The sequence below is a fragment of the Alligator mississippiensis genome, chromosome 3, assembly GCF_030867095.1.
Source record: "Alligator mississippiensis isolate rAllMis1 chromosome 3, rAllMis1, whole genome shotgun sequence".
In the NCBI taxonomy this organism is placed as follows: Eukaryota; Metazoa; Chordata; order Crocodylia; family Alligatoridae; genus Alligator; species Alligator mississippiensis.
In genome coordinates, this window is record NC_081826.1 from 87,873,013 (window position 1) to 87,891,051 (window position 18,039).

General features: G+C 40.5%; 1 protein-coding gene across 4 annotated transcripts in view; it reads right to left on the reverse strand.

Annotated features, from left to right (window-relative positions):
- MIB1 (MIB E3 ubiquitin protein ligase 1) overlaps positions 1–18,039 on the reverse strand; it is a 122,299-nt gene that overhangs the window by 41,463 nt on the left and 62,797 nt on the right. For all 4 annotated transcript variants that reach the window (XM_019487062.2, XM_006268396.4, XM_019487066.2 and 1 more), the window contains exons 13-14: positions 4,889–5,021; positions 3,956–4,042 (exon numbers count right to left, since the gene is read on the reverse strand). In XM_019487062.2, the coding sequence (XP_019342607.1) occupies positions 3,956–4,042; positions 4,889–5,021 (220 nt within the window). The remainder of the gene's footprint in view (positions 1–3,955; positions 4,043–4,888; positions 5,022–18,039) is intronic.

Here is an 18,039-nt window from a genome sequence, read left to right on the forward strand (position 1 = left end):
TGAACACTGTAAATAAAGGCAAATATCTTTGCCAAGATAAAGAATAAGATCTGCATCAATTCAGAACACTGATCAGCAGTGAAACAAAAAAAAAAGCTGCAAGCAGACCTGGACAAGTTGGACAAGTGGGCAGAAAACAACAGAATGCAGTTCAACAAGGAGAAATGCAAAGTGCTGCACCTAGGGAGGAAGAATGTCCTGCACACCTACAGCCTAGGGAATGACCTGCTGGGTAGCATGGAAGTGGAAAGGGATATTGGAGTCCTAGTGGACTCCAAGATGAACATGAGTCGGCAGTGTGACGAAGCCATCAAAAAAGCCAATGGCACTTTATCGTGCATCAGCAGATGCATGACGAATAGGTCCAAGGAGGTGATACTTCCCCTCTATCGGGCACTGATCAGACCGCAGTTGGAGTACTGCGTGCAATTCTGGGCGCCGCACTTCAAGAGGGATGCGGATAACCTGGAGAGGGTCCAGAGAAGGGCCACTCGTATGGTTAAGGGCCTGCAGACCAAGCCCTACGAGGAGAGACTAGAGAAACTGGATCTTTTCAGCTTCCGCAAGAGAAGGTTGAGAGGCGACCTTGTGGCTGCCTATAAGTTCATCACGGGGGCACAGAAGGGAATTGGTAAGTTTTTATTCACCAAGGTGCCCCCGGGGGTTACAAGAAATAATGGCCACAAGCTAGCAGAGAGCAGATTTAGATTGGACATTAGGAAGAACTTCTTCACAGTTCGAGTGGCCAGGGTCTGGAACGGGCTCCCAAGGGAGGTGATGCTCTCCCCTACCCTGGGGGTCTTCAAGAGGAGGTTAGATGAGCATCTAGCTGGGGTCATCTAGACCCAGCACTCTTTGCTGCTTATGCAGGGGGTCAGACTCGATGATCTATTGAGGTCCCTTCCGACCCTAACATCTATGAATCTAAGAAAAAAGAATCAACCTAATTTTGTTGAGAGAAGAAAACTATGAACAGCAGCAAGTAGCAGTAGCAGCACTGTAACCAGTCATGAGAGGAGCTGGAAGCTGTAGCAGGGATAAGGCATTAAAAGACACATCCCCTGCCAAAAAACTAGGAGAGAAGCAAAGCAGGACATCCCATCACAATACCCACAAGGCTCTGTTAACACAGTGAGGAAGAATGCATTCCTCCTTTCCAAAAGCAAGAGACATGGTGGAAGAACTGAGAGACTCCAGACAGACTCCTACTACCTAAAATCCACAAAAAATAAATCAAAAGTAGGATCAGGGCAACAGGAATCCTAGCATCCTTCCCATTTGTGAACGTTATGTTGGCTTCTCCCCTGCATGCTATCGAAAGCTTGGTTCATTTCTGGCAAAGTACAGATATGGACTTAGGAAATGTAAGTTTTAAAGTGACATAAGAGTAAATGACAAACAAACAAAGGAAACCCAAATGTTATGGCTCTGTAACACGGTAAAAAAAAGGAAAGTGGAGTGAATTCATAATGGAAAAAATAAAACAACAACAACAACAGAAGAAAAAGAATAGAGTAACATTTTACAATATGGAAATATATAAACAGGAAGTGATTGACAACAACTAGAGTGAAGAACAATTTCATTTCTTTAAACTGCAAGGGTTGCGATTTTGGGGAAGAGCTGCCTTGAGAGGCGTGGAAGTAGCCAGGGAAAAATGTAATTCAGGGAAGCTTACATATCTGAACTAGGAGATGCTTGATAAATTTTCAAAACCTGGGTCAATGCTGTCCTATCCTGGGGGATACTGAGCAATGCTATATTATCAGTTCCCAAAAGTGGAAGGCAAAATCACAGGTGTTCACAGTCTGGAAGCAACACTGACTAACAGAGGATAGTGTTCAAGAGGTCAGATACAAGTCTAGTATATTTATATATATACATACACTTTAGAACATCCAGCTGCTTTTATTTTTAAAAGGCTTTACAAAAATCTTTATTTTTGCTGATCTTTATTTTGGTATTTATGCTGCTGCAGTACCAAGAAACCAAAACAAGAAGAATTCGGCCCAAATCACAGGCGAGATTTGCAGGAACATCTTCAGCTCTGAAGAACTTAGAATCTACAATTTGATTCCACGATGTATGGAACGGTGCAGGAGAGTGATGCAAGCAAAGGGAATCTTGAGGCAGGATTCAAAAGATAAGACTGCTGGCCTTGTACGTTTTTTTTAAAGGGTATACTCTATGTTTAGTCATGGAATGGAAGAAAGGATCAAGGTTGCTGTGCAAGGAACAACTGCAGGAGTAACTGAGGTTAAAAGCAAGGATGAAGATGTCCTTTTTAATATTTTATATGGATATCATTTAACTAACATGCTCCAGTAAGGATCATGACAACAGGCAGATCAAGAAGAGACTTGAATGAGGATACTCTTTAAAACAGAACTCAAGTTCTAGACCAGGGGTGAGCAATTATTTTGGCTGCAGGGCCACTTAATGAGTTTTGGTGAGCTCCTGAGGGCTGCAAGGGTAGCTCTACCCCTTGCCAGATGCCCCGCTCCCTGGTCACCATTTGGGGGTGTTTGTGGGGATGTAAGGGTGTGTGAGTAGGGAGAGTGGCTAGGGGTGTGCATGTAGCAGTGAGTGGGGCTCCCACCAGAAGCGTGCAGGGGTGTGTGATAGTACACAGGGAAGGTCGTGGGGTTTGTGAGTATGGTGGGGTGTGCGTGGGAGGCCCTGCATATGCCCCCCAAGCTGGTCAGCACCTGCCTCAACAGCCCAGAGCCCACGCACCCTGTGGTGCCTCCCCGCCACTGCCAACAGTGCACACAGTCGCAGCTTGCCCCAGACTCACCCCAGTGGGAGTGAATCAGTTGGAACTTGTGGGAACAGCCCTGACCCCAGCCCACCCTGCACCTGCTGTGTCCTGCCACACCTGGACATGCAGCAGGGCTTGGGTGCCTCTGCAGCTGAAAGGCAGCCCAGGCAGTGGCAGCTCCTTCCACCTGCCACTGGCCCCAATCCCATGGTACCAGTGGGGACCCATGCTGCACAGCCCCAACCTAGCCCACCCCACACCTGCTCTAGACTCGCCCACCCAGGCTCAGCAGCAGTGGCAGCCACATAGCAACTGTTGCTCAATGTGGGGGAAAAGCGGCCCTTCCCTCTCACCGCTGCCAGGCACTTCCTGCTGCAACCACCCAGAGCAGACCCCATAACATTGACCCAAGAAGGAAAACCTGAAGCCTAGCTTCTCTCCTTGCTAGCCCAGGAAACAAATGATTTGCAAACATGTATTTCTGAAGAATCTGGGACTCTCCCAAAACAATGAACAGCCCGTGACAGGATAGCCCAATCGCAAGAGGCTCAGAATTTGAAACCAAGACAACCTGGAGGAAACCATTCCAAAGATCAAAGGAAAGACCTATTGGGAGGGAGACGGGGAAATTCAAGAAGTCATGTGTTGCAGGTTAACAGATCATCAAGTCTTTACAAGGGGGGTGGGAAAGAGAAATAGAACTCAGGAAGAAAACAACTAAAGAAAGAACAAAATACCCAAGCAAAAAGGTGAAAGAATAGGTATTACGAGCAGTTGGAGGACAAAAACATGGTCTATTTAAGTCTGCGGAAACTCGATCTTGAGTGAAGGTAGCTGAGAAAAACTAAGGAGTGGAAAGAGCTCACCTTCCTGTATGCCCTCAGCAAAAAACAGGGAGAGGCAGAGCATGTGCTGAACTGTACTAAAACTAGGAGAAAAAAAGTCACAGAGCTTAAATAACTGAAATACCTCACCCCACTCCCTCCCCACCATCAGTGTAGCTTTCATATGGACAAGCAATTGAAGAAATTAGGATTTTTCTACACCCAGGAATGCACTCTTTAAATGTTAAGGGATAGAAGAATGTAATGGACATTAAATATATCTTCAGCCTTTCTGCTTCATAAAGTATGTTTGTCTAAAGTCAACTTAAGCTGAATAAAGTTAACTTGTGGCTTATTATAGGTATCTTACCCTAACTATTTGCGTATGTTGTCGTTCAACGGCAAGATGCAGTGCAGTTTGCTGGTTCACATTCTGGATATCCAGATTAGCATTGCCCTGAAAAAGATGTTTACAGTCAACATTTTTATTTTCAACGATAAGTATGCAAGCAACATAGCCACTTGGAACATATGGTAAAATCCTGAAATAGAGAAGATTTAGAAGCAGAAAGGAAAAAAAAAATAAAGAGGGCCAAGTTTTCAGGAGTATCTGGTTTATACTTAGACTCCAGAGTGGTATCCCTTGCACCACGAGGCAGTGCCCAGGAGCTTCTTCACACATCTAAATGGGAGGAAGCCTTTTTGTAAAAACAGGAATTCAATATTAAATGTTGAGTATTGTGAAAGCTTGGCTCGGCATGTATAAATTATGGGAATAGGTAAAGGAAGGTAAAGCCAGCCTTAATTCTCTAAATGTACTAGGCATATCCTTAGTGGAAAAAAAGGCTGCAGGCTTCTTAAGTAACATTTAATTTTTAGTTTTGATGACTGCATTAAAAATGTATTAAGCTATAAAAGGGTTGGAGTCATCCTTAACCATACTGTTAAACTCAATATTCTTAACCTTACAGCCATCCATTCAGGGTGCTGGTTAACTGCCCCTTGGCTTGTTCTATTTGACTAGCAGAGGGAAAAGGAAAAAAAATACACAAATGGTATACCTGTTAATTACTCATTATTCACACAAATTAGATTATTTGGCTCTAAAGAGTTAAACTTGTTCAGGAAAGTATTGGTGTAGTTTAATCATGGTGATACAAAGGGCAAGTATGACACAGCTAGTCACATGCCATTCGCTGTGCCAGCTCTACTTTTGCAGTCATCTGCCTGAAGGAATAAACTGTTTTCATGGTGCTTAAGCAAAGATGTGTGACATTTAACTCTTCCTAGTGGAAAGCATTACCTGATGTACCAAAAGTTCAGCCACTTCTACATGATTATTTAGTGCTGCCAGATGTAAGGCAGTGTAACCATCATCTTTCTTTTCATCTACAATCCATGGTCGTGGCAATTTGGACAGCAACACACGCATTGCACTGAAACATAACATATTAAGAAATATTTACTGGATAAAATGAGCAGTATCAAGAAAAAGTTTTCATTCTCATGACAGACTGACAAAGAAAGCAACTTTTAAAAGGGGATATGAATAAAAAAAAGATTCCAGAACTTCAGAAGTAAAAATCTAATGTTAAACTATTCTGACAAAAAACTTGTATTCTGCAATTTAAGACCAATCAATCAAGTAGAAGTCTGATATTTTTTGGCTGGATTTTTTTAGATTAAAACATCAATAGCAAAGCAACTGCATGAAAAATATTAAATAAACTTATTTAGACATTTAATTTTTTAAGAGGAAATTATGTTTATATATCTACTGAATATGAATCCCTTCTTCACACTTCATTACTGAATAGGCAAGTTCCACTTTAAAAATCTCAGAAATTTTTAAAACTTCACTTAGCTCACTGTGACTCAAAGAAAAAAGACACCACTCCATTTTTTAGATAAAATGCAAAAAGAACTCATAAGATAAATAGTTTCCATTGCTTGTTTTATATGTTAGATAGTACCAACATATACGTATTGTCAGATCAGACCTAACAACTTATCTAGTCTAACAGATAAACCTGGCCCCGTGCTGTCACCACACCAAGATCCCAGCCCTGGCCCTGGCCAACCCACTCCCAGATGCCTCTCCCTGCTTGCCTGCAGCCCCATTTCATCTACCTGGCCGAGCACACCCTGCCTGCATGTCCCAGGTTGGTCTCCATGGAGACCTCACCTGCGTGCTCTATCTGGCATGCCTGGTGATGGGTGTGGGGCAGAGGGGCTGCGGTGCCCAGGCAGTGGAACCCGATCCAGTGGGGGTGGTGACACTACCATCAGCTGGCACAAGGGGCCACCACCACCAGGCCTGCCAGGAAGCGGAGTCCAGCTGCTGTGCTGTGCTGCCCCAGCCCTGCTGTGTGCCCACATCCCAAGATAATCCCCATGTCTGGGCCAGGAGGGGCCAAGGGACCCACCACATCCAGATCCAGCTTGAGACATTTTCTACACCCCAGAGGTTAACTACGTAGAGGTATTTGCAACACACTGAACTCACAAGTAAGGATACCCAATAAAGTTTTTCATTTTACCACCATTATTACAACCTAATGATAGTTAAACAAAGGCCCCTGGCACACATTCATTTAATGGGGCCTTGGGATCTGATCTCAGAACCCAACAATCACACACCTGCCATGCTACACATGCATATACTCTATGTGCTTCACTTCATCAGCTACGCACTGCACTAACCTCCTGAGCTCTGGAGTTAATTAAAAAACAGAGACTCTGGGCAGGCTCCACACTGACCAGCTGGTGAACTCACAGTTTCCAGTATATGCAGAGTGCCAATAGGGGCTGCCATTGACACGCTAGTGAGAGCTCACTGGACATGTGATACAGCCAAAGGGTGAACAAACAGCTGCACCCCTTTCTCCCCTCCAGAGCCATGCTTGGGATTATGGTTTAGCAGAAGATGCATGATCTAAATTTTAAGTTGGACAGGGATTGCACTTACTTTTCCCTCCCTCCATGACAGAGAGAGAATCAATTCTCCTTTACCCAAAATAAAGCAAGGCTGTCCAAAAAGCCAAAGTGACATAAGAACACCACACTTGAAAACTGAGTTAGTGACAGATGCCACCAGGGCTAATGAGTTTCCTTTTGCTTTTGTCTGCGTTTCTACAAGCTTACAATTCTACCCTCTGCTCTAGTTCTCCTTACCTAGGCCCGTTTTAAAACGGAGGGTTTGCAAAACAAGATTGGGTAAGGCAGTATAGCAAACAACTAAAGATGAGCACATCTGGTCAGCAGGATGGAGACGATCAGGGTACAAGTAAAGACTGCACACTGGAAAACATCATCTTCAAAGCATGTTGAGATCTTGCAGCCTTGCCTGCTGTTCTGATTAAATTTGTGGGGTGGAAATATATCTCCTGGTTGTCTCCTCTTTGTCTATTATGTGGGCAGTATGCCCCCTCAAGCCATAGGGTTCCCAAAGAGTTGAGACTTCCAGAAGCAGTAGTAACTTATATTCTGGCAGCTTCTGTTGATATTGTTCTATCCTCTTGCTTGCAATGGGATAATTTGCAGCTCCCAGAAAAGGCACAGCATGTATCTGAATTTGTCATCAGAGCACCAGTTAACAGAAGCAAAAGGCATAAACTGACACACACAACCTAGAATTCAAACAACTCATTAATTAGCCATGCAAAATTAAGAACTACAAATTAAACATGTTAGAAAGTGATCCTTTCCACAATGAAACTCCAAGCCTGGCTTAAAATAAAAAATGCCACAGATCTAGCTGAGCAACACAGTGAATCACACAAAAAACCTGACTTTAGCACCCAACATACTGATTGCTCTTACTTCTGAGAAGAACCAATCACGGATGCGGCATGATGAAGCTGGAAAAACATTTTTTTTTTTTTGGCAAGTTCACCATATGTTGTATACAGTGTTGGTTCCTTTCACCTCACAGTTCATATTAAAATATTTGAAAGCAAAACAATATTTTTGTTAAAAGTGTATGCTGGTCTTTGTCAACTTTGTTTTATTCTTGATACTTCAAAACACAATAAAAATGTACCAACATTTTTTAAAAGGCCTAGCATAACAGACTATGGCATCTGCTATTAACTCATTACAGACGCATTTTCTATGCAGATTAACAAAGCGTAGGCTGCCACGGTTTTACTGACATCTAGCAAAATAAGGAAGAATCTGTTGAAATGGTATCCCTGATAAGGCATGCTAACAGAGTTTCAACCCAGGAATGCAAATATATGGAATACAATACAATCTATGGCCAATTATAGATTCCATAGCTTTTATAACAGCATCCAGTAAGGGGAGGCAGCAAAGAGTGGGTCTGGAACACTGCACTTCTTGTCTGGACTATATCAATGCAATATACCTAGGCATGAAGCCATCAGCCCTTAGGAAATTCCAAGTAGTACAGACTACTGCAGCACATTTCAGCAACAAAGGCACATTTAACCTATCCTCTGCTTGCTACATTGACTTCCCAGAGAAGGAAGTCACATGCTAAGACTTTGTCCTCGTCTTTAAGATGCTCAGTTGGCTGAGTTTGGCATTTCTAAAAGAGCATCCACAACTCTGGAGAACTGGCTACTACTCTCCACAATTCCATAGGCAAAGTTTGTCCTAAAAAAAGGATAATGTTTGTTTGTCCAAAGGATGGTTCTCTCAGAGACCAGAGAGAAATTGTGAAACCAACTCCCACAGCAACTAAGGACTATCACATCATCATCATCTACTTTGAGTGCAAGGCACACTTCAACTTTGCCTTTGCTCACTGAATGCGACCCTCACCACCATCAAAACACCATGCTCTGCACATAATTCTGCCCTTGAGAAGAGGATGAAGGAGAATGTAAACTCTGATGGCATTTATCACATTACTTACCAAAGGTGCAGAACAACTAGAACATACAGGAAGAGATAAAGTACTCTGCTAAAAAAGTTTATGTGGTACGGTCTTAGACTGTTCAATTCTGAGTGAATTACTGTTACATCTTTTGTTAAGCATGTTAAATCACTGTGGAAGAAAACCTACAGGTAATGTTTAACTAATTACCTGGTTGCAAGGAATCATTTGAGAAATGTGCTTACATTAATAATCAGTTGGAAAAGTCAGAGTAAACTTCACAAAAAACATTACAAAGCAATCACAAAAACCCAATTTTGAAGGAGATTAACGGTGAATGACACACTAGCACAGGGTTGACAGTTTGTATGCAGAGCTCCACGAGGATGTTGAAATTTGGAGGCAGGGGAGGGGTGCCAGCATTAATTGCTGCCAAATTTCCAGATCCATGGGAAGCGCCACAGGTCAGAATACTGCCCTATATTGTTTTAACTTGCATCTTTAAAATTGTGCCATTTATATAAATCAATGGCAAATTCCCTTAAATCCCAAGTTCCCATAAGACTGTATCTCAGATATTTGATAATGTGAACTGAATATTCACATTTGAAAATATGAAAGAAAGGGGAATAGCACAATATATACCATAAAGCCTGTTTAAACTGAAAGTGTTTCAATTTAGTATTTTGTTATAGTCAATGGCTGTACCATAGGGCATTAAATCTGCTCACCAGTGGCTAGCTGAAACATCCTGCAGGGTCTGGAGACCTATAAGGGCAATTTACAGAGAATTTTAGCTTCCATTTAAAAATAAACCAACAGGAAACAAGGTTCGTTAGTTATAATCCTTAGGATGAAAATCAGTGCCAATCTCTTGCTGACACTCAAACAGCTCTACCTTCTGCTAGGCAACATCAGGGTTAAATTAACAAGTCTGTGATCAGTTTGGTTTTTGTGTTTGATGAAGTTACTGACCTAGGATGATGTAGAAAACAAAGGCTGGACAGAGTCTAGCAAAGTAATTCCCTTCCCCTTTTCCTTCCTGCAGGCAGGACCCAGACTGGTAGAAGGAAAGGACAAACAATGAATTACTGTGTCCTGTAAGTAGCTGGAGTTTCTCAAAGAAGGGTTAAAGTTATTACAGAGTTCTTTGAAAGATACAAATGTACCAAACTCCACCTAAGTTTGCCCCCTGGCTATTTGAATAAAAAGGAGAACAGTCTGGCTACTGTCTGATAGGAGTGTTAGCAATTCACGATTTGCCATGTAAAATCATAACATCATAGGAAAACAGGGTTCAAAGGGACCTGTTTAAGGCAGACGCATCCCTGAATGAGCCATTTTAGCTAAGTGTCTGTCTAACCTGCTCTCAAAAATTCCCGGGGATGGAGATTCCACAACTGCTTTTAGGTGGCCTGTTCTAATGCTTGACGACCATAATAATCACAAATTTCTTCCTAAAGTTTAAGCTAAATTTCCTCTGTGGCAGCATGAGGCCATTGTTCCTAGTTGTCCCCTACAGCCTCAGAGAAAAGCCTATCTTGATCCTCTATGATCACTATTCAGGTATTTGATAACTATTATCAAATACCCTCTCATCCTTCTCTTTTCTAGACTAAATAACCCTGCTTCTTTCAGATTTTCCTCCTAAATCATGCTTTTCAGGCCTCTGCTGGTCTCTTTCCAATCTGTCTTTCTTGAAGTGTAGGGTCCAAAACTGAGTTTGGTTTCTTGGCAAGACCTTGCCACTAGGTTTCTCTAGTGCAGTGGTGCCCAACATTCAGCCATACAGGCCAGATGAGCGAGCAGGCTGCATGCAAATGTTAAAAAAACAAAACAAACAAACAAGAAGTCCTTTACCAGAAGAAGCAGCATATTATTTAGACCTGGCTTCGCAACATCTGTATAGACTGGGTACTTCAGTGGGGCTTTTTGGCAGGCCAAGAGTTTGAGCACCCCTGCATTACTGGGTGATTCTATGTTTATATCCAACCTCCTCTTCAATAACTGGGTTTTTTTGGTCATTTTGTAATGCTATTTGTGAAGTTCACTCTGACTTTTCCATATTACTCATGCACATTTCTCAAATGATTCCTTACAAGCATATAATCAGTTAAACATACTTGTAGGTTGTTTTCTTCCAGTGTTTTAACATGCAACACAAAATATTTTAAAATGATTAATTCTGAACTAAACCCCGTGGGACAGGCATTAATTGGTTGAGGGAAACTGCATTGCTAAACTAGATCAGTATGCCCAACTGGTAGCCTGCAGGGAGCGTGCAGCCCAAGAGGAGTTAACATGCAGTCCCTGGGCTCCCACCTAGGTGCTACTGCCTCTATTGCAGCAGCCAAGGTTTCAGGGCTCTCCCTTCCTCTGCTCACCCCTGCTGCAGGCCTGTACCCCACAGAGCAGGGCAGAATAGCACAAATGCCAGGACAGCTGGAAACATGGAGCACCCATGTAGTACAGTGCCACAGGGGAGCCAGCAAGTAGCTTAAGGTGAGGCCTAGTGCTGCACTGTATGAGGAAGCACTTGCCCACCCACATGTGCCCACCTGCGCATGCATGCATGACATACACAACCTGGGGAACCCATAACCTCTCATTAGTGCTGCCCCCACATTGTGCAGCTCCTGTTGGTGCAGGCTGTGGGCCATGTAGCCCATGGCCCTTTGGAAACTGGATGGCCCTGGACTAGATTAATGCTAAATCTGAATTTTGTCAATGAAATGTGCAGTCCACTTAAAAACAAGAAAAGCAAAATACAGACAAGCTGGTAAAGCCATCTTTCTTCCACTATTGAGGTTATAAAATGAAGTGAAGAATGTTGACAGTCTTTGCAAAGTTTGTGTGTTGAGGTCCATCTGCCAGGAAAATGGCTAGAGTATATAGTATGACATGTAATATTGGGTGTTTAAGCATTTATTTCACATTCTCTACTAAGTTCCCCAAAGCCAGTGATCCATGACAATGTTCATATTTAAAATGTTAACCTCTAATTTTCATCTAATCAATTAATCATGGTGCTGTGCTCTGATATCAAGTAGCAGGGTTCTAGCAGGTTTCTTTCTATTTTTCACCACAAAGATTCCTCATCCCACCCCTCTTCTTTTAAACTACTACAAATATGCTTAAAGGAAAGCACCCTAAAGAAGAATGACGTATACAATTCAAGTAAACATTAGTAGGCCTAGAGACACTACAGGATATTTCTAACTTAACTTTGGGCCAAACAATGTCCGCATTTTGAAGAGGCTAATGCTGCCCCAAATTTTGATGGGTAAGACATTGGATTTACAATGTAGTTTAGCTACAACCTCAGCCAGGGTAGAGAACCAATCTAGAGCCCATCATTGTCAGTATTTTGCATGTCAACCCTTATATCTTGGAATACCATAACTCCAAGTATCAACAAGAACAGTTACGGACCTGCAGAGAAGTTAAGAATGAACCTATTTCCTACTTTTGTGAAGCTAAATTTAGCTCTGCATTAGCCACTGGTTCATTATGCTTTGCAATTATTTTTTTCTCCTTGCTGCTTTTAAGATTATATTTTGTGTTTTGGGAATCAGAAATACACTGTTACAAAAAGATTTTTGTCTAGACATAAGAGGTTTTAGTAAATTATTTTGGCTTCAGTTACCACTAAGTATTGTATAACACTGTCTAAACTGGCAAAAGATGTTGGCTAGTCTAGCTCTGTTACTCCAAAAGAAATATATTGTCTGCTCTATTTTAATACACAAAAATGAGCTTCCAGGTTGTGAAAGCATCAGTAGTGACCTTATTACAAATGGCTTGCATGCATCAAAAATCAGACCTTCAGACTGAGTCTTAAGTTTTAAATTTTCTATTCCTGAAAAACATTTCATCTGCTTTAACTGGAGTGTCACTACTTTGAAAAACTTAATTAAAAAAAAGCAATTTTAAAGATTTATAATCCATAGTATAAAAATCATTCACTGTTTAAACCAAATTTATTTCATTTCCCAAATCATTTCTGACTTTGCTTTCATCTGCAGGCAGACACAGCATTTTTTGCTGATCAAAAAGTTATACAATCTGTTGTGGCCACAGGGGGTTATTTATTGTTTCATATCTGCCTAAAGACCTTGTGTCTTGCTACTTGCAGAGCTTTTTTCTTTTTTGCTCCGCAGTGTTGCTAAGTATAGTGGCAGCCGCATCAGGCTTTATTAGTAGCAGCGCAAGCTCAGTACAAAGCTGGGAAATGTAAGTGGAAACATGAGAGACCGCTTTATTTGGCAGTGCTAAAAAATATCAGAACAAATGGCTAAGCAGCACTGGAACTCCAGGATGAACAATCAATAGGCAGAGAGCAAGATAGAGCCTCCCTCAGTTTCTGGATCGACAATCGACAGCTGAGAGACTATTTTTTGCAATGGTTGACTAAATATGGTCAGGGAAGAGAGAGACACAAGAGAGCCTGTTTGCCTGGGAGTGCGTGTTTCAAATGCTTAGCTGCCTATAAAGCTGTAACAGTTTTGCTTGTGCCCCGAGTGGGAAATACAGTTAGTCTCTTCTATATTGTGCATGTGGGAGCCCTGACCTCGCGCTAAGAGACTTGACCTCTGAAGATGGAAAGTAGCTTCAACACAGATCTGCCTACAGTTAAGCCTGGAAATTTAACTTCAAGCAAGAAAAGATGCAGTGCAATGTCTAAGGAGCTAGAAGAAACCAAATATTTGCTGGGGGAGGGGGGCTGCTGCTTGTTTTGTAAGTCACTCCAACTTTTTTTTCCTCTGATTATTTTAATCTAACAATGGGCTAAGTTCACCTTCCCTGGTTTCCTAGCATCCATCTTTGGACACTTAATTCTCAGTCCACCAGGCGCAAGGTACAATTTCTATGCAACATCATCCACATTTTATACATTCCAAGAAAAGCAGCAGGTGCCAATCAGGCATCACTGTTCACACTGTTTTGCTTTTAAGTTTTTATCTATTTGAAGTGATAAGGTGGTGAATTCACCGACACGTCCCTCCTTGCTCCCCCCTCCCACGTAACGAAGAGCTGAATCAGCGAATAGAGTGAACGAACACTCAGGATGAGATGGCTGCTGCTGATGTGTCTCTAGGTCATTACCTCTCTTCCAACTGCAAATGCTGCATGATACTAAGCTTACAGGTAACAGAACATCAGGAGGCCTGCCTTATTCTGCACGTTTAAAGGATGCCTATGACTTTCTGCATGCATAGCTATTATTTACTAGATTGTTTTTATTGTAATATTAACCCCTCTACTCTGGGCACAGCTTAATTTCAGTGTGTTGAAGTATCAAGCATTTGTAGTGCAAAGAGCAGGCTTAAGACAAAACAACAATAGTTTAGTCCAAATTTCATGGCAAAAAAACTTGTTTGAGAAAGATCTCCTATCTCAGATGTACTCAAGGAATTTTATTACCATGCATGGATTTCTGAACATTAAAGTAATAGTTAATTTTAGTGGAATACATCCTTACCTTCCTTTGCAAGTCACAACTAGAACTGCTTTTAAAAACCTGGTCAATAATATGATAATTCAGCGCTTGGTTCCAAAGCATATTTTAAGTCAGATTTTCAAAGTGTTTTATATCTTAGATGTACACAAAACAACCCAGTAAAAAAACCCAGAATGTGCATGCTGTAATTCTAATGCTGCATTGCTGTTTCTCCTTGTAGTACTGTGCTAGCTACTGCTACACTCTGATTTGCTCTCTATCAGCTGCACTAGGTTTTTGTCATGGGCTGCAGAAATTTTACTTCTACTCTCCCCTTTGCTCAGGGCTTTTAAATTCACTGATTGTTACACCTATTTCAAATTATCCTTTCTAACACCACAAAGATAAAGTGCACTCAATAACTCAAACAAATTCTTGAAATATAATCTACGTCTGACAGGTCTTTAAAAGTCAAACCTGGCCAGCACACTAGGACTATGCACTGGTCATTAAAAGATGGCCTTGCATCTTAAACACATAATAGAATATGAAGAACGGAGAACAGATGAACATTTAACGTGTCAATTATGTCAATTGTCATTGATACTGCAAGCCCAGAAGAGATTCTGACTGAAGCAGGTGAGTGACTACACAAAGTTAAAAAAAAAAATTTGTTCCAGAAGTGCTGAACAAGTATTAGTTTTCACATGTGACCTACAGCTTGCTAACAGCCCAAATAGTTTCCCCCCTCCCCCATAAATTCAACGTCATCATCTTTTCAATCAATAGGCTCACTGGCACTCTGGGAGATTTCTTCTTTTTAAGAAAAAAAGCAAACTATTGGATCTGCAGCAGAAGGTGATACTAGACCTGGGAAAAGTTGACAGGAATTTTTTGTTTGGGGGGGGGGTGCAAAGGGGTGGGGGGAATGAGGGGTAAGGTGGAAGGCAAGATAATCTTCATATTAGATGAGTTTATACTTCCCTTCAGGATACTAGATACAAACCATATACCAGCATGGAAACCTGAGAGAAGATCTCACAGAAAGTTGAAGTTCTTATGGTGGAATACAACTATCCACTCCAGGAAAATACTTTGCAAAGCTACCCATCAATGATCCAACTCTTCATTCAAACCTGGCCAGCCAGAATGAACAGCAAGAGGCAACCAAAACTTGGGATAAGTGCTTCAAGTGTTCATGTCATCACAGAACAATGAACTGTAATAGACTTTAAGCCACTTTGCAGGTAAATTGTATTGTAAATCTTAGTAATAATATTAGCTTATAAACAAGTTTATTGTAAGGTTATTTTTCTAAAGAAGGAACAACCTGCATTTTGCTTAGTAGAAGGACAAGGAAGCAAAATACTTTGCAGATTCCTCTGATAGATAGCTGTATACCTGCCCAGAGTACATACTTCTTTATGTACCCATATGAACATACAATGCTATGGAATGTAAAGAAGTATGTATTTTTGGCAGGCACTGAACAACCAGTAAGAGGAAACTAAAACAGCTGCTGGAAGAAACAGGTCTCCTTCCTGAGTTGCTTTCATGAAGTAAATTAATTTGGTGAGGGTCAGATGATACATGCTACTGCCACTGTAACACATTTTTTGCTTACAAATTGAAAAGAATTAAATGTTACCCCAAGTCACTTAACAGAGCAAGCTGCTATGAAAGCTCTATTTTGGTTGTATAAGTTTTGTATATAATCTTGGTGTTTTCATTTTTTAAAAGCAACAAACACAATGAACTAAAAGTGCAAACATTCATTAGAATGTATTAGATACAAAAGCATAGCTTATCTGAAAAAAAAAATCAATGGAGACCAATTCTACTTAAAATCTATTACATCCACATTTAGTTTCTTATTAATCAGGCTTCCCTTAATGATCTAATTAGATGCAAGACATATTATTTTAGCATCTTAAACATGCAGAACTTGCCCTGATTTCAGTAGTTCTCAAATGTATGTCTTAATTGTTAAATAGTAATTAACAAAGTGTCAAGAAGCTGCTCGAGGTTAAGAGCTTTTGCTTCATAATGCAAAACTGAAAAGTCACCAAAATAATGTTAAGTAATGATATCACATAAGTCTAATATTTGAAATTTAAAATGTGGTCTTCTTCCAAATCAACATTTAAGGCTGGCTGAGCTCTTCAATGGAACAAAATGCAGTGTCAGGTTTATGCATGGAAAGTGACAATGCAGAGATTTCTAGGCCACTGCTGCCAGTCAGTGGATTAAAGCTATTGAGAGATTCCTAAACGAAAAACAAAGAACTACAGGTTGCTATTTAGAGACAGTAATTTGCCAGGTCAGGTTTTAGGCTTTTCTGAAAAATGTACTTTAAAAAATTTAAAAAGGGATAAATAATTCTGAATTACACAAGAACATTAAGCTTAGTAATGCTCCTTTGACTTAGTTTTAAACTATGAAATGCCCAATAAGCTCTAACTGCCAGAACCATATGAAAACTAACGAAACGGTAAAGCTTGAAACCAATTTGAAATTAGCTTCTAAAACTAATCAAAATACACCAAGATATCCTCCAACTAAAACTGTTCAACACCAAAATATCTAGGACTGACTTGTTTCACCAGCTTAACTGTGTACAGATATTACAGCAGTCTCTAAACATCAGTCCCTTGCATATTATATCGGCTTGAGACAAACAGGCACATTTAACACAGATTGATTTGTTGCTATATACTTTAAGTTCTGGGGCCATTTTGAATCAGGTGATGGGGAGAAGCTCTCAAATACAAGGAACCTAACAACGGATAAAAGTGCTTTAAAAAATATGAGTGTGAATTCTTCAACAGAAATATTTTAATTCCTATAACATACCAAAAGTTAATAGACAGTATTATGAATAAAACTGCCAGCTTTTTAAGAGTTTAACTAAAACTGAATAATTATATACATTTCAAAGAAGTATTCTTACAAATAGTTTTACATTAATCTAGTTGTTTTCATAAAATACTTTTAATAAATTTGTCTGCAAGTTATTTCTCTTATAAACAGATACTTTGGCATGCAGTCTCTATGGAACTATAACACGCATATTACAAGCTGGTTTATAATGGAAACAAACTAAACTACAGTAGCTCTACTGGGTGTCATAATGTTACTTAGGTTGGTAGCACCAAATTGCTTTTAGACTCAGAGCCAATAGCTTTACAAACTAAGAGCCAAATTTACTGTTGGAGTAAGTGAGGGTAACATCACTTATTTCTATGAAGCTGTCCTGTCCTTCTTTATGCCTGCAATAATCTGGTTTTAAGATTAACTTTCCAAAAGCACACATTTAGTTTGAAAGGTTTTTTATAATGAGCCACTGGATTGCAATATACTTCCCTGCCTTGTCAGTGTAGCACTGCAATGCTATTCTGAAACAAAATGACAATTCTGAAAGTCATACAAAAGTTAAAATTATGTTGATATTGCTTCTTGCTAGTTCATGTTAATATCTGTCTAAGAATATATACCCCAGTCATTCTAAAATGTCACATCCATCACTTAGATCAGCTGTTCAATTTTAACTGAGCACAAGTTGAACTCTGGGCATCTGCTGACACAGTTGTAACTCAAACATTTCGACTGTGTGACTGACAGGGATAACAGATGCTGACATTATCAAATGCTACGCTACTTTTTTCCATGGCCATTTTTTGCCCCGATATGGCCAGTATACTAAACTGTATTGCCATCCAAAAGCACACTTGAGCAGCTGGATCTGTAAAACAGTTCCTGTATAACTGGTAAAAATAGCAACCAGTTTTATGGCAGTCTTTAATGCTTAAGTCCAAGTGGCACACCTGCTATGTTTCTATTAGGATACATGCTGTAAAGAATATATTTACATAAATCTCATCACCAACATCAGACATCACAAACAGATGCAGACTATACTTGACACATTGCATTATTAGGGCATAGTTTGAATTGATGCAGCTCCCCCCCGGCCACAAAAGTACAACAGGTCTTTCAAATACAATCATCACCTGTTCATCTACCACCACTAACCAGCACCTTGCAAGAAAATGCCTACATCATAAGCACATTTACAGAGCCTTTTATGAGTTGGGCTAAGGATCTTCATCTAGCAGAAGCCAGAGGCATTGCTTTAGCTATTTTTTGTTTGTTTGCATTAAGAGTTTGTACA